The sequence below is a fragment of the Desmodus rotundus genome, chromosome 6, assembly GCF_022682495.2.
Source record: "Desmodus rotundus isolate HL8 chromosome 6, HLdesRot8A.1, whole genome shotgun sequence".
Lineage (NCBI taxonomy): Eukaryota > Metazoa > Chordata > Mammalia > Chiroptera > Phyllostomidae > Desmodus > Desmodus rotundus.
Window position 1 is genome coordinate 123,505,149 of NC_071392.1, and position 24,632 is coordinate 123,529,780.

Consider the following 24,632-nt stretch of genomic DNA (forward strand, 5'->3'; position numbering starts at 1 on the left):
GTACAAAACTTTTTTCATATGCTCTGGACATATGTCTTAAAACTTGAACAATGAGGGGAAAAATGTACCAGACATTAAACTTGGACATGAAGCATGACATTATGCTTCTAAAATAATTTATGGGAATATTAACTTACCACTTATGTTTATTTTTAATCCATTTGAAATTTGGCTCACATGGTCTAAAACCAGCTTCTTATCTCATCTTAAATAAATACATAGGGAAAGTCTTTTAGAGGCAATGAGGGTGAATGGATACCCTGAAAAAGTAAGGAGCAGAGAACTCGTATTTAAATTTAGATGCCTTCATCTGGAGCAAATAAATACTGAAGTAGTAATGCTGTTGGCAAACAAGTATAATGTATTGTAATAATAGCTTAAGTGAGTCAAAGCAATGAAGAAATCGATCTGTGCCTTAAGAAAACAATTAACTAGAAAGTAGTATTGCTTTCAGATAGAATACAGAAAAAATTAGATCTTGTATGACATGTAATATTAATACTTAATATCTTAAATTAGTAAGGGTGAATTACAACATCCCAATGCAAATAAAATACTATCCTCCTTAGGGGCACTGGTATTTATACAGATGTAAATTTTCTATAACTGCTGTCATTTAAATCCTATAATCTTAAGGGCTTCTTAAATGTGAAGAATGTTCATTCTTAGAAGTTGACTATGACTAGTGTGAGCCCTTCACGTGAGCCAGTTCAGTTTTCTTATCTTCAGAATGTTCTGACTTTTAGTGTTAACACTATCAGAGATGACCAAGTTAGCTTATAAGAAGAATGCAATTACATCATAAGGATCTTTTCACTGTTTTTGAGTGATTCTCTTTAGATGTGGTCAGGTTCTGTCTCTTCAGCTGCCCTTATTCCCCAGCTCTGATCATCCCTTCATACTGGTTCCCATTCAGGAGTCAACTAAACAGCTCGATCCCTGGATGCAGGCTTTGTGCATCCTTCCCCTTGGCCTGCTCACCTGTACGTTTTCCCTCTTTACAGGCCTCCAGCCTGCCAGTTCCCCAAGCTTGTCCCTACCAATAGTAAAATATCTGGGTCAAGCAGAGGGCCCTCTCTTACAAATAGTCCATCGAGCCAACAACAAAGCAGTCCTTCTACCACAATTGTCTTGGAGCTTTATCTTCATTGGTATTTGACCTCTACAGAGCCCTCCTGTCTCAGCTAGTTAGGAATCAATAAACAATCCTTCCTTCCCAGCATTGCCTTCTGCCCTAGAGGTGGCATTCTTACTCCCTTATATATTTCAAATGCCCAAACCCAGTGATATCCAGCTCTCAAGGACCATCTGACTGGGCAAGGCCTGGGGGATTGGCTTCCTGAGTAGCTGTTTCGGAGATTGTTCTACAGTTTAAACTTCAGTTACTTTCCAGTAACTGTTTACTGAACTTTCTCTTGCCCACAGAAGTGACAAGGGAGTACGCCAGTACCTAAGCAGCAGCCTGGGCGCCTTACTTGTGCTGTATCCTTGAGTGGCATATTCCTTTTCCTTCATCTTTTTCTTTTTTCCTTTTTTTGGATCCTCAGTTGTCTAAGCGACAGTTGGTGAAGAAATCTAGGAGTGCCTATTCAGGACCGCTCTGCCTGGGGATTCTTTCAGCCTGTACACAGGGAAGCCAGCTGCACTTAGCCCCTCAGTCTTCAAAAGGTGACTGCACAAAAGAACTGCTGTTCAGATCCAGCAGCACAAAGGCAGTAATCCCCCTCTGGGGGGAGGAGTGCAGAATGGGCACAGCCCTACCTCCCCCGACCCCCTGCAGCTCTAGGGAGGTCTGTCACCTTCAGGGACATTGAGGACCATTGGTGCAGAGAGATGCTTCATGTTGCAATAGCTCTCCACCGCGTGCCCATGTGCCAGGGATGTGGGAACTGTGATGTGTACTTTGGGAAGAAAGGGCATTATTATGAGATGAGTCATTGTAAAATATTTTTCTTACTACAGTTTCTCATAAGAAATCTTGAAGCTCTTGTAGCCTCAGTTTTGGACCTATTGCTAGAAGTGCTGTTGGGTCGTCATTTGGGAAGTTTTTACCTTTAATTTCTTTTTCCTCTCCTTTTCCTTAGAAATATGAAGAGTATAAAATAAAATTTGTATTTCACACAGCTATATTTTACTCCAACAGTATTCTTTTTCATATTTACAAACCCAAGTCCTTGTGTAGAAACTTCTTTCTCAAATACAAAGCCCAGGAGCCTTTGGGAAATTAAAAATTACCTATTATTTCTATTTTCTATTAAAGTAAATAACCAGTGATAACCAAAGCAATAACCTTTACAAAGTAATAAATTTATTGTGCATACACAGTCTGTATAGGTATATATCTTGGACATTTCATGGTCAGCATAAAGCTATTATCTCAGAGTATTGGTTGCAGCCAATCCTTCTAGTCTCCTGAGACCCTTCCCATCTGTTCTTACTGTCACCATTTGACAGTAATTTGCTGAGTGCTGGCTCTATGCCAGGAGCTCTGGTAGGCCTGGAACAACTAAGAAAAATAGGAAAGTTCTCTTGCCTTCAAGGAACTTCCAGTTTGGCAGATCAAGGGCACTAAATGTTATCCTGGTGACCTAAAAATGTAATTTAAGTACAGCCTCTTTTTTTTCTTCAAGATGTATCTATTCGGCACCATTGTGGTTCGACTGGGTCCTGTCTGCCATTCAGAAGCAAATTGCAAAATTCTAAGTTACTTTCTTACTTACAAATCTAAGCAATCTTACTCTTACTCTTAAATCTTAATCTTACTTATAAAGTCTATTATTCTTTTGGAAATTAAAAAAATGACATTTAGTACTCGCGCTACCTGACAGAGGGTCTGTACGTAGATACTCAGGGTCCTGTGTGTTGTGCCCAATCTGTGAAAATAGCTGTCAAGGTGGTACAGACGTACCCTCGCCACACAGAGCTTCGTGTAGCATCACACCCGCAGGGTCACCTGCATATCCTGACAAGAGCCAATACTGAAGCACTAACTTTAACATTTAAGTCAAACTACTTTTTAGTGCTGAAGAATTCTAGTTTATGAGTATAAAATTGAAATGAAAATGAGTCTGAAGAAGCAGTAAACTACCCTCGTGTGGGTTATTTTTAGCTTGGCTTTCGTGTTTCTCAGCTGTGCGTAATTGAACCTCTGTGGACTGTGGCTCTCCTCTCAGTCAAGGGGAAGGATATCAAATTATTTCAAAAATCCTTTCTCACACTGAATTTCTATCAGAGGAAACAATGAAAATATAGCTAAATGAAACCCATTAAATATTTTTGCACAAAAGAGAACTTGTAGATTTTTAAATGATGATTAAAAAATGCAGTACAATTGCATTTTAGGAAAGATAAATAGAAATCATAAGGAAACATTTTAGTCCATACGTTTTTAGAATAGAAGGAATAAACTACTGAACAATTTGACTATGCACTAACCTGTATACCCGGGTGAGAGAATTTTTTAACTTTCATAAGGCAACTTTTATATAAACATAAAGTAGGAAAAGAACTCCTTTTTGTATGAAAAAAAGTTAAGTAAGTAGTGGATGGTTTTTTCCAGGTTTTTCATGATGTATATAGGCTTCGTAAGAATCCATTCTTCTCATCTTACTGTATTTCCTAAACAATGTCAGTGGTAAGTTACATGGGAGCCGTAAACAAGAGGTGCCTGTAGCACTAGGAAATGTTCCTTGAGTGGGAGGAGGCCGTTTCCGTATTTCACATTTCCCACAGTGTCTGAACTTGTTTTTTTGCTTAATAACTACTTACCAAAATCATGCATGTTCATTGTACAGAAAGGTTTAGAATCCAAATATGTACAAATACAGTCAAGCTATCCACAACTCCCGACCCAAAGATAGCCTCTGTTAGTGATCTGGTCTCTACCCCTCCATACTTCATGCTTGATAACTGGGGTCAGTGTGTATTTAACGAGGGCCTCATTCATTTATAAATTCGACGTTTGTATCCATTTTTCTATGAGTGTTTTTCTATTTTGCAAACTCCTTCCTGTATAAAAACTTCTTACATTGTAAGGAAAGGAACTTTGTGAATTTAAAGTTTACTTTTCAGTTGTGTGACATTGTTGTGTGCTAGGTGTCTGTGTCCTCAATTTTATGTTTTCCATAATGATGACTGCCTTAGAGATCTTCGTGTTTCATTTTTTTTTAATTGGATAAATATGTACTAATATTTTCTTCTGCTATTTTTATGAAATTTAGTTCGTGATATGAGCTCCTTTTTATTCTGCATATTGACCCATATTGTGCTAATTATGGTTTTTAGGTTCAAGAAAATAGACGTGCGCAGCCTGTCTGTGCTAATGGGGCCTCACTGTTGGGGTGCACAGGACAAGGAGGCCTCGCTAGAGACCAAGATCCCTTTGCCCCCGTGGCAGCAGGACTGAACTGATGTTCAGCATCCTGCCTGCCACCTCCCTGTGCCAACTGCCATTACCTTTTCTAGTCATCTGTGGCCAGTGCTCATGGCCAGAACACACAGTCAACAGAGAGTTAAGGGACAAATTAGCCAGACCCTCTGAAGGGCCTATAGGTGAGCTGTTTTCCTTGGACAGGGACGGGAACTATAGCATCCACCATCCCCCGCAGCCCCTATGTGGACTCGCAGGTGGATGATCCTCACGAAAATGCTGGTGGTGGGGATGAAGTTTTCTTGGTTGGCTTGGTCTATCTAGAAAATGTTTTCTGGACTCTGACAGAGAAGGTAAGAAGATATTTTGCTCAGATGAAATCACTTTTTTAAAGATTAACTATCCTTTGCTTCTATGTTACAGTAACCTCAGGTGGTGTTCTCTTTTTCTAATAATAAAATTCTCCCAAATGATTAACAGGATTTCTAGATGAGATGGTTCATGTCTCCCCTCCAGTGTTTCAAAGCAACCTGCCCTTTGGTGAGTTAGAATAGGATGACATGGGTCTGGGCCCTCTGTGCTTTTCTCCCTATAATGCACCTTTACTCACGCAGAGACCTTTAATCCCCCTTTGCTGACCACTTAGATGATAGATTGAACTAGGAAAACCACAGCGGGGAATAGAAAAGTAGAAAAGAGATCAGACTTCAAAGTATAAGACCTGCTTTGACCACTGCCTTTCCCCTCACTCACTGGATGACAAATGCTTTGGTTTCTTGGAGCATTGGTCCCCTGACTTGTTAAGCAGAAGGAAAAGTAAGGCCTTCCCAGCATTTCTTAGGGATCAAGTGAGATAATGAATATAAAAATGTCTCGTAAACTCTGAAGCACTTATGCAGTATTATTATTGTCACCATTTCCATCATATCCAAAGAGGAGTTGATGTAAATGGCATTAATACCAGATTAGCAGATGGCTATTCATCTCTCCCTCCCTGCTAGAAATGAGAAGAATGCCTGATTATATTCATCTGTACATATTTTCCCAAGAGGCTCAGGACCCTCATGTTTTGTTTGTCTCCACTTGCCAGCCCAGATTCATTTTGCAGCTATAAAAACTGAAGTACCAAAAAGTTCAATGATAAGCCCCCATTTAGCCAGCAAGTCAGTGATGGAATGTAATAGTCCAGGGGATACAATAAAAGCATAAACATGTGGCCTTCAGTGGCAATTCCATTCACCAACATCCAGAGGAGAAGGAGAAAGAAGAGCAGAGACCACCCAGCTAAAATGCCTTTTATTTCCAGTAGTTGCCAGTAGACTCACACTGAAATACAGCTCTGGAGGAAGGACCCACTAACTTCTCTAAGGTACATAGGGGTTGGAGACAGCAGACTCCTCAGGCCCGAATTCCTAAAAGCACACAGGATCATCAGAACACCCACAGTGATAGCAGAGTTTGACATGCGAGTGGATTATGTTTGGAAAGTTCATTAGTGAACAGATGATTTAGAATTCAGTACTTATTTTCCCAAGGAAACCATCTCATAAATGCAGTAAGGTTCCCAGACTAGTGAGATTGGAGTTTTTGGAATGAGGGGGTCTTGCCGTCTGTGTTCAAGGAAAATTGGAAGAGCTGTTTCTTCTGCGTCCCTGGGCAGAGGGCCAGCGCTGAACAGAATTTTGAAATAAGACAGTCATCTGTTATGTCTTCTCTCTGGCTCTGACAGCTCTTTCCCACCAGCAACCAGAGCCACAACGGGCCGTCTTTTGGCTGGTCCTACAACCTGTGAAGCTGGACTACATACTCACCTACCTTCTTCCTCCCAGGCCCACATGCTCAGCCAACAGGAGATGTTAGGGGAAAGATTATCATCCTAAGTGGAGGGCCGGCAGCCTTCCTGCAGATGTTGGCATTGTTCAACTACAGGCTTCTGTGAGGAAGGTATTTTCCAACAAGGAGGAAACTACCAGCCCCCACAGGTAGGCTGGTTCTCACTGGGGCAATTTCCAGTAAGTTTCTCTCTATTTTTCACACATATTTTCTTTCTACTTTTAAACTAGGCATTATTAATCTATGATTCATGAATTCTCTAAAACTGAAAAAAAGTTGTGTATATATTTTTATGTTTTTCTAGTCAAAGTTAAATAGCTTTCATTCAATTCTCTGAGTGGTCAGTAAGCTTCCCAAACTTTTAAGAAGTGCTGGCCCCAAGCCTACAAATTTTTGAAACATCCAAATTTTGTCACATTTGTATGGCACTAGAGACCCAACTGTGGGGCCTAAGGTTGTTCAGGATTTATTTTTAGGTTTTTGAGGGTAAGTGAATATAAACTGGAAAATCCCTGTGAAATACGTACTTCCTATTAAATAACTTCCTTGATTTTTTTTCACTGATATTTTCAGGTTAACATTCTTTGCAACTATTTATTTGTACTTCCCTAGATCTACATAATACAATTGTATAGTCATCAATTCAGAAGAGAACAAAACTTTTTAAAAATTATTTTAAAAAAGCTAGAGTACCCACTAACACAGGCGGCAGCAGCATTAGCCAGCCTGCGCTCCACTTCCACTTAGAGGACCCATCCTTTCATAGGGAGGCCGAGAAGGGAGTGCTATTAAAAGGGACACAGTACCAGAGAACCCAAGTGAAACAAAAGACTTGCCCCCCATGGTGGGAATTGGGCAGATGACTTAGCCTCCTAGGGCATCAGTTTCCTCATCTCTGAAATGGGGAAGGTCATGTCTGCCTCATGGGCATCTCATGAAGACTCACTGGGTGCCAGTCCCTATACCAAGTGCTTTTTCTTTGTTGTCTCAGTACAAATATCCTCCATCGTTAATTACCTTTAGAGAAAACGACGTCAGCGCACAGTGGAATTCATGTGATACCACTCACCTTTTTATTTACCTCTTCTTGCTTCAGTTCCTTTGAGTCAATACACATATGTATTTCTTTTCCTGTAATTGTTCATAACTACTCTATCCCACCTGTTTAACACTTTCCAATTCCTTAATTTATTATCAAGTAATTTAAGAAAATATTAGAAGTGAAATATGGGAGAGACTTCTTCCTCATTTTAAGATGTGTGGCTTATATGTGGTCACCTTGCATCATGGTCTAACGTTCTGGTCATTGTCATATTTCTTGCTCTACTTGGGCTGCTTTTGTATAAGGAACTCAACCGTTCATCACATTTCAGAATGCTGATGCTCCTGAAATCATTAAGCACTACACTAACATTCAAGAATAACTTTCTTTTTGCCTTAACATAAAGTCATAAAGAATTGAAAGTAGTTCCAGCTTTATATTTTATTATTTTTGGCCCTCAAGTGAGCTGATAACATATTACTTTTACTCTGCTCTTATTGTTTGCAAAAGACCTTTGTTGTTTATAGAGGGCTGTTGCATACAATAACTTATTCAGTGCAACAAATCTGAGAAGAGATTGTATCAGTCTTGAACCTTTTAGTTTTCAAGGGACAGGAAGGCCAACTCAGACTGGCTTAGCAAGGCCCTGGATGGCTAGCGAAGTTGGTTAGAGCATTGTCCCAGTATGCCAAGGTTGAGGGTTTGATCACGGTCAGGACACACACAAGAATCAGTCGCTGAAGGCATAAATAAGTGGAACAACAAATCGACGTTTCTCTCTCTTTCTCTTCCTCTCTCTCCCAAATCAATAAATAAAAATTTGTATACATGGCTTAGCAAAAAATGAAGGTTTTGGTTTCATGTGCCTGAAAAGTTCAAGATTCAGGTATGGCTTGATCAGAGGCACAAAGACTATCATTAAGACTCTTTCTCACCGTCTTTTGGTTCTGCCTTTTACTGTGTTGGCTTCATTCTCAGCCTGAATGTGGTAGTTGTTCCTGGCAGCTCCAGGTCTATGGGAACAGAGAGCAGGCCTCTTCCCAGGCTGCCTGTAGTTCATACATCTCTTTGCAGCTCATGAGTTCTGCACTCTGATTGGCCTGGACTGGGTCACAGGCCCACTCCTGGAGTTAGACATGGAGACAAGGCCTCCTGAAAGCATGGACATTGGATATACAGTGGGCACATGATTCCCTAGAAGAAAATCTGAGTATTTTCAGAAAGTGAATGAGTGTCCACTACCAAGATATTAGTACCATCCGTTTTTCTCATAGATGAGGAAACTGATGTTTAGAGAAGATAAATGGCTTATCCAGATCTCACAGTGAGGTAGTGGCCAAGAGGTACCTGGAACCAAGAACCCAGGGACGACTCAGGGTCCTGTACTCTTTCTACACCTCCATCTCTAATCGTGACAGCAATGACCCACAGAGAACAGTGGAGAGAACACTGCACAGGGGCCAGGCCTTCTGAACAGCCCAGTTCTGCCTCTAGCTAACTATGCTGCCCTGGACATTTAGTCTATTAGGCCTCCTTCTTCTCAGTCTGTCAAATAGAGACAATGCCTGTCTGCCGAATACTCAATAAGACTCCGATGAGATGGGAGGGGAGGACTTCAATCATGTAAGTTCCCTACAGGTGCAAGGCATTCTTTGCCTTTGTAAAAACCCCAAATGGTTTGTATAGGCATCAGGTTTTCTTTTCCAGTAACGTCAAGAAAATGTGTTCAGTGCGTTCCAGCTTCCAAGGTGTGCTTCATCTACCTCCCTCCATTTAAATTTCCCAAACAATCCTGACAGGTAGATGAGAAACCACACCTCAGGGGGATGAGAAACTGGCTCTGGGACAAGCAGTCAAGCAGTGCCAGACCTTTCCTCCCTCCCCTTTGCCTCTGTGCTTCACCTCTCAACCTCCAAGTGTTCACCTGATTTGATCCACTCTGGGTATAACATTCTCAGCAGAGGTGATCACAAGAAATTCAGAAACAGTAATGTTTAGAACATGACCTAACTGTGTATTCTAATATTCTGCTATGAACTACCTCCTTTTAAAATACTTAGGGTGAGTTATTAACTAATTTTACTTGAATAAAGCAGAGAAGAAACTCATGTACATGACCACGAGAAAATAGATTCAACTCTCAGAAGGTAAGGGCGGAGAGTACCACAGTCATTACTACATTAAGTACTACTGTGAGAAAAATCTTAATTAGCATTAAAGAGCTTTGTCCCCCTTCTCGCTTTATTGCCCTCTTATCAGGCAGCATGTTCCACAGTCCTGGAAACAAGAGTTTGGTGGGTTAGTTCCTGCCCAGCCTTCCATCTGTGGCTCTGAGGGCTCTAGGAGCACGACACTGGCAGGCGGCGTGGGTGGGGTGAGCTGTCATCGTGGTGCACGCTCAGGGCTCTTAGAGTGACCAGCAGCCTGATGCCATGGCCCCAAGGATCTGCCCCTCTTCTGTTGCAACCTAGACTCATGTTGACGTCCCAGGGCCTGCAGCCAAGAGCTTCAGAGCAGACGGCAAGATTTTCCCAGAAGGAGCCATGTCTGTCGGATGAGTAGTGGCATTGTCACCCATGCTGTGTGCCCATGTTGAATCACGTCCCTGGGGTGTAATAATATTATCACCTGCTTCACCAACTTCTTTTGAAGGTGACATTGGTAAATATATGAAACAGTGCCTGACACACAGTCAGAGGTTGGCACACAGTAGCTGATCACATCTCTCCAAATATGCCTGTTCCAGAGTCATCACTAACTCACCCTCCATTAACCACCTCCTCCAATCCAGCTCCCATCCCATAACTCTGCTCCTTTTTACTGCAAACCCTTCAAAGGTGTTGCCTAGACCTGTGCTGGCCAACACTGTAGCCATTTGGCACATTTGGCTGTGGAGCATTTGAAATGCGGCAAGTTAGAAATGATGTAGCATAAGTGTAGAATACACACCAGATTTGAAAGACTTAGTATAAAAATATAAAACTTCTCAATATTTTTTACTGATTACATTTTATGATAATGAGATTTAATATATCGAGTTAAATAATATGTTATTGAAATTTAATTTCACCAGTTTCCTTTTACGTTTTTAGTGGGTCTATGTAAAATTTACAGTTACATGTACCACTCATGATACATTTTTACTGGATTGTTCTGGTCTCCTTTCTGTGCTTTGCTCTTGAAACCATCCCAGGTGAGCTCAGGTTGCAACACTTCACCAAAAACAGCTTTTGTCAAGTCACCTTCTACTCATCAGTTTCACTTCTAACCAGTCAACAGCATTTGTCATAGTTGTCACTTTCAGTGAAGCATTTTCTTCCCTGGGCTCTAGGGACATCCTGTTATCTTGACTTTTCTCTTTCCTCATGGTGTCCTTTCCTGAGTTATCCTCATTCCCAACTTTTTTTCTAATCCGGACACCCTAGTGTAGCTCATTTTGACCGATACCTTTAAATATCATCTCTGTGGACTTCCCAGCTTTGTGTCTGCAGCCCAGACCTCTCTCTTCCTGCAACCTGTATCTTAACTGCCTGCGCAGCCTCTCCACATGGATATCCAGGAGGACTCTTAGAGTGTACATACCTAAAAGGGATTTCTTGGTTCTTCTTCCCCAAGCCTATGCCTCCCCCTCTACTTCCTGTATTGGTGTACTTCCAAATAAAACCATAAAAGTTGCAGTAATCCTTGACTTTTTCCCCTCTTATCTCTCATTTTAATCTATCAGTACATTCTTTTGGGTCTCCCTTCAAATTTTATTTCTAATTTAACCACTTCTCCGCCTCTTGCAAGACCCGTCATCTCTGAGTGGAATATTGCAGTAGCCTTATTACTGGTCTCTCTGCTTCCACCTTGTCCTTCTACTGAACCCAAGATAATCCTTCTTTTTCTTTTTTATTGAATTTATTGGGGTGACATTGGCTAATAAAATTATATGGGTTTCAGGTATACAATCCTATAATGCATCATCTGTATATTGTAGATTTACCACTCCAAGTCAAGCCTCCTTCCGCCATCATTTATTTCCCCTTTTACCCTCTTCTACCTCCTCCATACCGCCAGCCCCCCCACACCGCCTTTCCCTTTGGTAAACACCATCCTGTTGTCCTTGTCTATTAGGTTTTATTTTTCCTTTTCCTAAATCCCTTCACTTTTTCACCCAGCACCACAACACCCCTCCCCCCTGACAGCTTTCAGTCTCTTCTCTATGAGTCTGTTTTATTTCATTTGTTAGTTTATTTTGTTCACTAGATTCTACACATGAGTGAAGTCATATGGTATTTGTCTTTCTCTGACTGGCTTATTTCACTTAGCATAATGCTCTCCAGGTTCACCCATGCTATCACAAAAGGTAAGATTTCCTTCTTTTTTATGGCTGAGTAGTATTCCATTGTGTAAATGTGCCATAGCTGTTTTATCCACTAATCTACTGACAGGCACTGGGGCTGCTTCCAAATCTTGACTATTGTAAATTACACTGCAGTGAACATAGGGGTGCATATATTCTTTCAAATTAGTCTTCCAGGTTTCTTCAAATATATTCCCAGAAGTGGCATTACTGGGTCATAAGGCAGTTCCATTTTTAATTTTTTGGGATAACTCCATACTGTTCTCCACAGCGGTTGTACCGGTCTGCACTCCCACCAGCAGAGCCCCAGAGTTCCCTTTCTTCACATCCTCGCCAAGACTTGTTGCTTATTGATCTATTGATGATAGCCATTTACTATGTATGAGGTGATACCTCATTGTGGGTTTTTTTCTTTTATTTTTCCATTATGGTTCTTCCCCTTATACCCCCCTCTTTCCTACAATCACCACACTATTGTCCATGTCCATGAGTTCTTTTTCATTTTTCCTTGATCTCTGTACTCCCTAACCACAACCACAACCCCAACCCCAACCCAGAGCTGTTAGCCTGCTCTCTCAGTCTGTCTCTGCTTTGCTTGTTAGCTCAGTTCGTTCATTAGATTCTACACATGAGTGAAGTCATATGGTATTTGGCTTTCTCTGACTGGCTTATTTCACTTAGCATAATGTTCTCCAGGTCCATTCGTGTTGTCACAATGGTAAAATTTTCTTCCTTTTTATGGCCAAGTAGTATTCCATTGTGTAAGTGTACCATAGTTGTTTTATCCACTCATCTGCTGGATGGGCACTTGGGCTGCTTTCAAATCTTGGCTATTATAAATAAAGCTGCAGTGATCATAGGGGTGCTTATGCTCTTTCAAATTAATGTTTTGGGTTTCTTCAGATAAGTTCCCAGAAGTGGAATTGCTGGGTAATAAGGCAGTTCTGTTTTTAATTTTTTGAGGTAACTCCATGCTGCCTTTCACAGTGACTGCACCAGTCTGCAGTCCTACCAGTAGTGCAAAAGGGTTCCCCTTTCTCCACATCCTCACCATCACTTGTTGTTTGTTGATTTATTACTGTTAGCCATTAGCCATTCTGAGTAATGTGAGGTGATATCTCACTGTGGTTTTAATTTTAATTTCTCTGATGATTAATGACATTGAGCATCTTTTCATATATCTGTTGGACATCTGTATGTCCTCTTTGGAGAAATATCTATTCAGGTCCTTTGCCCATTTTTTAATTGGATTGTTTGGGGTTGTTTGTTTGTGTGTTTGTTTTGGTGTTGACTCTTTTAGGTTCTTTATAAATTTTTATATTAACCACTTACCAGATATATCCTTGATGAATATGTTCTCCCATTTTGTGGGTTGTCTTTTCATTTTGGTGATGGATTGCTTTGCTGTGCAAAACTTTTTAGTTTGATGCAAAACCATTTGTTTATTTTTTTTCTTTTGTTTCCCTTGCCCAGGGTGATAGGTCAGAAAAAAAATATTGCTACAAGAAATGTCCAAGGTTTTACTGCCTATGTTTCCTTCTAGTATTTTTATGATTACAAGTCTAACATTTAAATCTTTAATCCAATTTGAGTTTATTCTTATATATGGTGTAAGAAGGTGGTCTAGCCCTGGCCAACATGGCTCAGTGGGTTGAGCATTGTCACACAAAGCCAAAGGTTGGTGGTTCAGTTCCCAGTCAGGGCACATGCCTTGTTTGTGGGCCTTGTCCCCAGTTGAGGTCCGTGCAAGAGGCAACCAGTTGATGTTTCTCTCCCTCTTTTTCTCCCTTCCTTCCCTTCTCTCTAAAATAAATAAAGTTAAAAATTTCTTTTTTATTTTTTTAAAGATTTTATTTATTTGTTTTGAGAGAAAGTGGAAGGGAGAGAGAAAGAGAGTAAGGGAAACATCAGTGTGAGGTTGTCCCTCACATGCCCCCTACCCGGGACCTGGCCCGCAACCCAGGCATGTGCTGTGACTGGAAATCAAACTGGTGACCTTTTGCTTTGCAGTCTGATGCTCAGTCCACTGAGCCACATCAGCCAGGGCTAAAAATTTCTTTTTTATAAAGAAAGTGGTCTAGTTTCATCTTTTTGCACATATCTGTCCAATATTCCCAACACCATTTATTGAATTGACTATATTTACTCCATTGTATGTCCTTTCCTCCTTTGTCAAATATTAATTGACCATAAAGCTATGGGTTTATTTCTGGGTTCTCTGTTCTGTTCCATTGATCTCTATGAATCTGTTTTTATGCCAGTACCAAGCTATTTTGATTACTATGGCCTTGTAGTATTTTTTGATATCAGGTAGTGTGATTCCTCCAACTTTGTCTTTTTTCTCAAGGTTACTGAGATTATTCAGGGTCTTTTGTGGTTCCATATAAATGTTTGAAGTATTTGGTCTAGTTCTGTGAAATATGCCATTGGTATCTTGAGAGTAACTGTGTGCAATCAATAGATTGCTTGAGATTGTATGACATTTGAATGATGTTAATTCTTCCTATCCATGAACATGGTACGTGCTTCCACTTATTTGTATCTTCTTCAATTTTTTTCTTCAGGTTCTTATAATTTTCTGAGCATAAGTCGTTTACATCTTCAGTTAGATTTATTCCTAGATGTTTTTTTAAATGTATTTTATTGATTATGCTATTAAAGTGTCCCATTTCCCCCCCTTAATTGCCCTCCACCCTTCACACCCCCTCCCACCTGCATTCCCCACCTTTAGTTCATGTCCATGGGTCATACATATAAGTTCTTCAGCTTCTACATTTCCTATACTATTCTTACCCTCCCCCTGTCTATTTTGTACTTATAACCATTTATGCTACTTATTCCCTATACCTTTTCCTCCTCTCTCCCCCTCCCACTCCCTGCTGATAACCCTCCATGTGATCTCCATTTCTGTGATTCTGTTCCTGTTCTAGTTGTTTGCTTGTTTTTGTTTGTGTCTTTTGTTTTTGTTTTAGGTTCAGTTGTTAATAGCTATGAGTTTGCTGTCATTTTACTCTTTATATTTTTTATCTTTTTTTTCTTAGGTAAGTCCCTTTAACATTTCATATAATAAGGGCTGGGTTATGATGAACTCCTTTAACTTGACCTTATCTAGAAAGCACTTTATCTGCCCTTCTATTGTAAATGATAGCTTTGCTGGATACAGTAATCTTGGATGTAGGTCCTTGCTTTTCATGACTTGGAATACTTCTTTCCAGCCCCTTCTCACCTATAAGGTTTCTTTTGAGAAATCAGCTGATAGTCTTATGGGAACTCCTTTTAGGAAACTGTCTCTACTCTTGCTGCTTTTAAGATTCTCTCCTCCTCTTTAATCTTGAGTAATTTAATTATGTGTCTTGATGTATGCTTCCTTGGGTCCAACTTCTTTGGGACTCTCTGAGTTTCCTGGACTTCCTTGAAGTCTATTTCCTTTGCCAGATTGGGGAAGTTCTCCTTCATTATTTGTTCAAGTAAGTTTTCAATTTCTTGCTCTTCCTCATCTCCTTCTGGCACCCCTATGATTTGGATGTTGAAACGTTTAAAGTTTCCCCGGAGGTTCCTAAGCCTCTCCTCAGTTTTTTGAATTCTTGTTTCTTCATTCTGTTCTGGTTGAGTGTTTCTTTCTTCTTTCTGGTCCACACCGTTGATTTGAGTCCCAGTTTCCTTCCCTTCAGTGTTCGTTCCCTGTACATTTTCCTTTATTTCACTTTTCATAGCCTTCACCTTTTCCTCTATTTTGCGACCATATTCAACTATTTCTGTGAGCATCCTGATTACCAGTGTTTTGAACTGTGCATCTGATAGGTTGGCTATCTCTCCGTCACTAAGTTGTATTTTTCTGGAGCTTCGGTCTGTTCTTTGGTTTGGGCCATTTTTTTTTTTTATTTCAGCGCACCTGTTATGTAGTAAGGGGCAGAGCCTTAGGTGTTCACCAGGGCAGGGCAACCCATGTTGGTGCTTTGTGACTGTATGTGGGGGAGGGATCTGAGAGGGAACAGTACCACTTGCTCTGTTCTCTGCCGGTTTTCAGTGACTTCCCCCACTACCCACAATCAAATTGGGCCCTTCTGGTGTTGATTCCTGGGTGGGCGGGTTTGTGTTCGGTCCAGGACCCTGTGGGTCTCTCCAACAAACTCTCCTGAGAGGCTGGGAGTTTCTCCCACTGCTGCCTCAACCCCTACAGGTGTTTTCAGTCAGAGGTTTTGAGGCTTTATTTCCCTGCACTGGAACCCTGGGTTGCTCGGTCTGTCTTGATCCCCAGTTGTTCCTTCCAGTTTATCTGCACGTGAATAGGGACCGTCCAGTCCACCAGCCACTGCCTTGCCCACCCCGTCTTTCAGCTTCTTCCTTGCTGAGAGTCCTCTCCGCCCAGCTTCCTGTCTCTACCCCTCCTACCAGACTGGATGAATGTGTCCTTTTTAACTCCTTGATTGTCAGACTTCCATACAGTTCAATTTTCTGACAGTTCTGGTTGTTTTTTGTTTTTAAATTTGTTGTCTGTCTTTTGGTTGTGCAAGGAGGCAGTGTGTCTACCCATGCCTCCCTCTTGGCTGGAAGTCACCCTTTTTTTGCAAGTTGTGAATGGGATTGTTTTCTTAGCCAAGATGATCCATTTAAAATGTTCAATCCCATTTCTTCTTGGAAACTTCCAGAGAAGAATAAACTTCCTCACAATAAAGTATGCCATCCTTAAAAAAAAACTATACACTATTTGTTGCCCCAACCACCACCAATGTGCACACAGGTACACACACATACACGCACACACACACGCCCCTCCCCTCTTACCTGCTCACTGACCCCTTCCTCTGACTTGCTTTCCTGTTTCTCCCCGCTTCCAGGCAGTGTTTGTTCTCAGAGCTCAGTGCTTATGCTTCTCCCTGCCTGAAATGCTCTTGTCTATATTTTTACATGGCTTGTTCTCCACTCATGTTTCTGGGTAAAGCTCATCTTGTTTATCACAGCCTTCCCTGACTATCATGTCTAAAACAGTGCTGCTATGACCCCTTAGAGGTTTGTATTTCTTAATAACATCACCTAACATATGCTTGTTTCTTGTCTCCCCCATTGGGATGGAGTCTTCATGAGAGCAAAGATGAATTCTATGGGTCCATGTCCTTTCCCACAAGGTCTTCAAACAATGCCTAGTACAGCCCTGGCCTGTGCGGCTCAGTTGCTTGGGTGTCATCCCACAAGTGAAAGGTCTCCTTTTTGATTCCCAGTCAGGGCAACAGGCCTGGGTTGCAGGTCTGGTCCCAGGTCAGGGTGTGCACAAAAGGCAACCCATCGATGTTGCCTCTCAAGCCAGTCTTCTTACTAGCCTTTGGGAATCCCAGCTGTATTAGCCTCTCGTCCTCCCTCCGCTCCCTTCTCAAAATAAATGAGTCTCTAAAAAAAATACAAAACCACACCTGGTACAGAGTTCAGTGATTCTGCTGGACTCTGCTCAGTTACCAATTCCTTGCTCCTTTAGGACAGAAGTTTATTAATTCTGCTGGGTATCAGAATCACTGAGGCGCTTGCCTAAAATGCACATACCCTGATGACCCCACCCCCAGAGATGCAAACACAGTAGATCCTGGGAGAGAATCGAGAACATTTTTGAACAAGCCCCGCCCCCCACACTAGATTTTGATGCCTGAGATAATGACTACACTTTGCAAAAGTTGCCTCAGTATACCAGCTTACATTTGTTTATGTTTCTCTGCTCTGTTGAGTATTGTTTCATGTGTACCAGCAGTTCTTGAATTACCTGGGCACCTACATATAGATCTCCTAACCCCACCCCAGATTTTGTGAATTAGAACTTCCAGGGATGGGGCCTTGGAATCTATACTTTTGAAAACCTCCCTCGGTGCTTCTAATACTGAATCTCTCTGATAGCCAGTCTTCTCACTAGCCTTTGGGAATCCCAGCTATGTTTTACAGACTCCTTAAAGAGGTAATAAACTCAAGAGCTGGTGCTTTTTATGTCTTTCTAGGCCAGTTTCTCTCCCTATCCCACATTAATCCATTAATGTTCTGTTAAAAAAAACCATATTCAATAAGTAACTATGGACTCAATGCCTGGATTTATCCACAGCTTCAACTTGCCTTCATAACCTGAATATTAACCAGTATTTATAACTACATTTCAGTCTAGCTCATTCTCTGACTAGAGGCAGGAAGTGAGTCTTAGTTGCCCAGCTAATTCTGTTAATGGCTGTCTTTGCAGTCCCTTGTGTCCAGAAATTTAAAATGTGTTTCCCACATCAGACCAAATAGCATTGGGGTAATGTTAGCCATCATCATACTCAGACTCTAACGTACTCAACCTCCCCCTTGGACCTGTACTGGGACACATGAGCTTTGGCTGTCCTTGACGCAGGGTACCCCTATGGTCTCCAGAGCATCCCCAGGAGCGGGGATAAGACCTGACCCCTTATCTGGCAGCCTGCCTGGTTTGTTCAAGCCAAGGAGGGTATCCGCCTATATTAGATTCCTTCTGGGGCTGGTGGCCTTGCCTTATTTCTGTTCTGTTTTGTGCTGGAATTATATCTAGACACTTTTTACAAGTGGAAAGTTTTATAACTAAAATCCTCAAAGTATTACCAAAAATAAAAATTAATAAATTGGGGAGCAGGGCAGGTGACCAGGAAATGATATTTTCAGAATTTTATTCCTTGGCAGACTCAGACAAGAATCATTTGCATAGGTCCAAAAAGGTCATCTTGGTTCACCTATTTCTTAAATACCCATGGGCCACTCACTCTGGATGTTGGATGGCCAACTGGTAACCTTTTTAATTATGTTGAGTTTTCTGTATTCTTTGCAGAAGATATCAGGGCAGAGTCTAAAAAGGAGTAGTGTCATCCAGGTATGCCTGAGAGACACTTGAAACCCCAGCACACACTGTCTGCACCTGAGAGTTTTGCCTCTGGATAAGCCATGGATTGCACTTTGATGCTGTATGTGAGAAGCCATTAGTAATCAGGATGACTCCCTTGGGAAATCCCATTCCCAGGTGGTAGCTGCTTCCTCTGGAGAACTTGTTCGAGGGGCACCAGTGGCTGTGATTTAGCGACAAAGGGTACTGAATTGACCCTAGAAATGTAAGAATGAGAGATTTCTAATGAGATCTGACAGTTCAAGGGCTGAAGAAGGAGTCTAATCTTTTTTTTCCTGCCCACCCAGTCTCCATACAAATGTAAATATGCCTCCTTCAACAAATTGCCAAATGTGGTTTTAATTTGTGAGCAGGAGACCCCGCATTGCCTTTTTTCTTTATTCTTTCTCTTTTCTTTTTCTTTTTTTGAAAACGAAGTCACAGGTTTTGCACTTTTTGAACTGGACATTTCTTTCTGTCACTCTGTCACATTTTCTGTTGTCCTTTTTCCTCCAAGGACCTTTCCCCCATTGTTTGTTGTCAGAGGAATTTGGGATGAGAGTGGATCGGCCTGTGTCTTAAAGAAGTTTTTGAAGTTCCCATAGGAAATACATAGTACTCTTTGAGTTTAAAAATAAATAAATAAGGGTCTTGATTGAATCCAATATGAGATTAGAAGTGTCACTGTCACAGGCATCCTACTCTCTGTGGTCTCCACAGCATCCATTGTTATTTATGACCCCGGCTGCCTTCCATTGTGGACTTCTTCCAGCCTTGGGGAGTTTACATCATTCCTAATAGCAAAAGGCTTTCTGGTTCCCACAGAGTTGTTCAAAGCCTGACTCATGCTCCTTATGTTAATTGTTCAGCTCTGAAAATACAGCACTTACAGGGTGTGGTTGTGAGGGGGAAATCTACTGTACTTATAGGGCATGTTTAGAAGTGTTTCACACATAAATCTCAATCTCTCTCAATCGCTCTCATTTAACTTTTCAACTGTAACTCTTTTTGGTCAACTAGTAAGTCTTAGAGGGGGGAAAGGGAGAGGCATCAAAATGCAGTATCACCCAATAAAACCTGTAACATTTCCTTCACTAACTCTTAAAACTCATGTAGGTTGTAACTGGATATGACTTTGGGTAACACTGGTCAGTGTCTAAAACCACAGGCAGGGCAGCGATGGGATGGGGGACACCCAGGCACACTGCTGGCTCTCCCGTGGGGCTATTGTTAATTCCGGTGTAAGTCTAAAGCAACTGTTCCTGTGGCAGCAACATTTTACTGTGGAATTTGATGGAGAAAGGTACTTGGTGTCCTGGAAAATGAGAGAGGTTAATACTTTGTCTGGACTATCCCTTTGCTAACAAAAAGGAAACAATTCCAAAGAATGAAATGGGTCAATATCGGTGAAGGTTGGGAGGTTTTTATGTTTTATAATTACTTCCTAATGATGTCTTCACAAGAACATGTAAGGCTAGGTAGACAGATAATCTATGAATTATATAAAACCGTGGTAATGCTTGTTCATTTAAGAAAAAAAAAATTCCCAGGTTTTTAGTAGCCAAGATTCTCAAACTCCAGCTTTTAAAGTATCAGTATGAGAAGGCTTAACACTTGATGCATGCTTGAGTATTGCAAAGGCCATGTTCTGTATTTTTGTAATAAGAGGAATTATGGAGAATTCTTGGGATAGCCAGGGCACGGACCACTGTACCACCAGGTCTCTGAAAGATCATAACTCACAAACATGCTGCTGCCTGGCTTCAAGAGTCTGGGCTTTGGCACAGTCTGGACCTCAGAGATACCACATGTTGGCCAAGAGTCCCCAGGTGGTTTGGAATCACCATCTTTTCCATCACAGTCTTGTATACATTCGTGCCGCATATTAATGTATGAAGTGTGTGGGCTGGGATGTGACAATTTACCAAAAAGCTCTAGATTTAAAAGAAATAAAATGCCTAACACTAAGCAGTTTCATCTCGTCCTCACAAAAATAAATCTGTTCACTGGGACATTGAGAGTATCACTGTTTTGTCATGTTCAGCTAATAGATTTTTCTGTTCAAACCTTTGTTATCTTTTTGAGTAGACGGAAAGACCTGTCCATGGAGTGTCTGATTATTTTGCTGAGTGCGCAGAGAGTCCACTTCCTCCCAGTGCAAAGCTCAAGAGAAATGCTCTGAAAGAAATGTAGGTCCAATGTGTTTCCTTTTTCTCTTTTTTGACTGCCTATACATTTGGATACATAACAAGAAATCTAGAATTCAACAAAAGTACATGGAACTTAATCACAACCCCCCTGGCACTGAGCCTACCTCAAGACACATACTTGTTCTTCCACCTTCCTCTCTTTCTCTTGCTTCTGGACAACAGGAGTCAAGTCCTTGCTTCACAGGTGTGTTGCAAGGAGCACTTAATTACAAGCACTTTGAAGATGAAAAGCACCTGTTGGTGGTGTGTTTCATACAACTTTCAGAATGACTACAGACAGATCTCAAAAAATACATTTCTTTTCTAAGACACTTGTTCTGGCCCTAATATAACTATGGTAATCCTCATGGCCCTGATAGCAATAGTAAGAACATGAATCTATGTATTTCTTTCCAGACTAAAGCCTGTAAAAAATAAATATTTCAGCTTCATTGTTTTGAGTTTGGTGGTTTAAGAAATTTCTTGACATTCACGAGCCTGTAAATATACACCTAAGTCAAAGTCTCTAGTTTCTAAATCTTCCCATGTTTATCTTGCCCCTCAAGAGTAATTTTCAGCCAGAGCAAAGTTTACATTAACTGCTGTATATGCTGTAGAAAAAGGGTTTGTGTGTGTGCACGCATGTGCACGTATGTACACACTCTTGTGTCTGCTGTGTTTCTACTTTCTTTTCTTGCATATTCTCTGGAATTTTTCCCAGAATATTTCAAGTTGTGTTAACTGAATCCTATTTCCAATAGTTAATGAACAAGCCTGACACCAACTAAATGGTGATTATATTTGAATAATACCTTGAAATGGCCTAAGAGACATTCTAGAAGATTATTCTTTACTTACAAATAGAGAGTGTGTGTATCTCTGTGCATGTTCTTGTACACGTACACACAGAGATACATAAATACAGCTTCTGCTTTGGATGTATTTGAGCATGTACTTCTGGGGATGAAAATCAATGTATCAAGTTGACCCTTAACATCTGAAATGAATGCTTGTCTGTCTTTGTTAAAATATGAACTCCACTAATGAAATGATCAGTAAATAGAGTATTCCCTGGTGTATCCCAGTGTACTGGAAAATGTGACTGCTATTTCTTGAAACAGTCTGCATTTAAACATACACTGGGGGATTTTTCTAGATCTGCCAGGGAGATAGGGAAAAGGGAGCGTAGTGCATGCTTTCTTTTTCCAGGTGTAGGAGATGTGGTAAGGGGAATTTGGAGGAAACCATGACATTACAGCATTACAAAAAAATTTTTTTTTTTTTAGTGTGAAAAGAGCTGAAACAAAAAGCAGCATCGTGAGCAAATCACAGAGCAGCAGGGACTCTGTGGGAACATCTAGTGACTCAGTGAGTGCAGAGATGGCAGTGAGAAGAGGTGATAGTCCGGCTTCATCCAGTGCCCCACTGGAGGCCACAGGACAAGCACAGGATTACATAAAGGCAGCTGAGAGCCACTGGGGGCTTCCTGCTCAAAAGCTGGAAAATGTTCATCAGGCCCAGCCAGAAGACGCTAGCAGCCAGCAAAAACCTCATCCTGGGGAGTGGTTAGAGACAGGGCTTCTAAGCAGGAGCCCTGTCTGGAGATGTGAGTCAGCATCACCACGTCCAAAACAAAGTCCACGAGGGGCCAGAACACAACAGAAACTCAGGAACTGCGGCTCTGTGGAAGACTTCGACCACCACAAGAGAGTTTCTTTTGGAAGTGATCGATTAGTCCCGAGAGAAATAATAGTGGAAAAAAGCAAAGCTGTCAGAGTTTTACCAACTTCAGAGCTGTCAGATCCAGGGTTACTTTTGAAACAAGATTTGGCGAAAACCATGTCTAATGAAGAGTTGCATGTTTTTGTATAAAGGACACACGGACAAAAACCAAAGGGGGGTAGGATCTAGGGTGGGAAGTGGAGATGGCCGGGATGGGGGATGGGGAGGAAATGGAGAGAACTGTACTTGAACAACAATAAAAAAAATTGAGTTGCATGTTTTGGAAAATCTCTCCTCCAGACATCTTATGAAAAATAAGCCAGAGCAAGCAGAGCAAACTGGCTCAGCCACAGACATTGAAAGGTTAGCTACAATTCATGGCAGCCCAACCAAGAACAGGAAGAAATAGGGAAGAGGCCACTAACTTACTAAGGAGGATTGCAAAGTTGAGGTTGAGAGATATAGTGGCCAAACCTATGAAAAATGAGAAGGGTGTATAGATGGTGTGATTTCAAAGGAACTAGAATGACTTTTTTTAAATAGAAAAATATGTCTCTGTGTTAGGGTTAGCTTTCAAAGCAATCACCTTCAGGAGCCCATACAAGGTCTGTCCAGAAAGTATCCATCCATGTAATATGCAAAAAAGAGACATTTATCGAAGAAGATACAAGATATAAGAAACATCGTACATAAGACAGTAATGCCTGGATCCCCTTCAGAGTAGGCACCTTGGGACCTCACATAGTTCTCCCAATCACCATCAGCTGCCCAGTCATATTTTCCTGAATTCATGCATGGTCTGAAATCTCTTCCCTTTCAAAGGTGATTTTAGTTTGGGGAAAAGCCAGAAGTCACAGGGCACCAAATCTGGGCTGTAGGGGGGCTGAGTCACCTGGGTGATTTGATGTTTTGCCAAACTGCACAATACGTGATGCATGAGCAGATGCATTGTCATGATGAAGCTGCCAATCACCAGTAGCCCATAGCTGCAGCTTCTGAATCATCTGAATAGTTTCCGCAGAGGAATGTTCAAGCTTAACACAAAATCTGATGCAGATCCATTGTTGTACTCACTCAGTCATTTTGAATGTGATGGCCACACAGTACACATGCTCACTCAGTGATGCCCCCACTGACTAGTACAGTGAAGTCGTCATTGTTCATGCATGGGCATTCCAGTCCACTCTCCTTGGCTGCTTGTTACATTGATGTTACACGAACTGTTCTTGTTATATTAACAGTGGCTGTACTTTTTCCAGACAGACCTTGTATGTCTGTTCTAACAACATTGCTACTTTCTCATCATACTTTATCACTGTCTTCAGAAAATTATTTTAATGATAAACATCCATTCACTTTGTCAGGGACAACACCATTCATGAAGAACTGCATGAAGAAAGCAATCATGTGTCTCCTGGGCACATGTCTGTGCAGACCATGCAATGGCCATGTAAAGACGGTGCCACAGTGCTGCAGTTGAGTTGCAGGCATAAATTATTCTCCTGCACCAGCATCATCATGTGAAAATGTGTTAGAAATGTAGAGTTTGGGCCCCACCCCAGACCTACTGAATGAGAAACCGGGTGATTCTGAAACATACTCAAGTTCGAGACCCACCATAATAACTGGACACTCTCTAGTGTTTATTTCCTCCAGTCTGGCTTACCAGCTGGGGCCACATATGGACACATACACCCTTGTGTTCCCTCAAATTTGTAAAGCATGTGAATTCAGTGTATGAGTCACTCTGTTCTGAGGTTCTTAAGTATGGTAGGCACAGCACCCAGAGAGCTGTTACTTACCATAAGAATGGCAGTCCTTTCACATATACCAGTCATTTGGCCCAGCACTGGAAAGCATGGCAGAGGCTTGCTCTTGCTTATAGCTCAGGCCTATCCCTGTCCCTACCTCTGAGAATTTGGTTAGACTCAGGATGGACTAGAACCCAGGGGGAACTTGGTGGCCAGAGTTTCCAGTTTCCCATTTGAGAGGCTTCACGGGCCATTTAAATTTAAAGCAGGAGTCTGAGATTTGCAGTGTCACCCAGTGGCCTTGTCTCTAGTGGGCTTGCTGAAATGCCACACAGTGAATCATAGCAATGACTTATTTTGGATGGATACCCATAAAGATTTCCTTACCTCAGTTTCAATCTAAAATAGGAAGAAATCGTCTTCAAAGGCCACGCATCAGTTATATCTCTGGTCAACAATGGGTGGTCCTTTGAAGTAGCACGTCCCTTTTAACAAGGAAAATCAATTGTATTCCTGAAA

At 41.4% G+C, this 24,632-nt stretch overlaps 1 protein-coding gene across 1 annotated transcript in view; it reads left to right on the top strand.

Moving 5' to 3' along the window:
- SLX4IP (SLX4 interacting protein) overlaps window positions 1-24,399 on the top strand; it is a 210,782-nt gene extending 186,383 nt beyond the window's left edge. Inside the window, exons 7-8 of the mRNA XM_053926902.1 lie at window positions 20,540-20,640; window positions 21,927-24,399. Of these exons, the coding sequence (XP_053782877.1) occupies window positions 20,540-20,640; window positions 21,927-22,512 (687 nt within the window). The 3' untranslated portion in view covers window positions 22,513-24,399. The remainder of the gene's footprint in view (window positions 1-20,539; window positions 20,641-21,926) is intronic.
- Window positions 24,400-24,632: the final 233 nt, after the last annotated feature.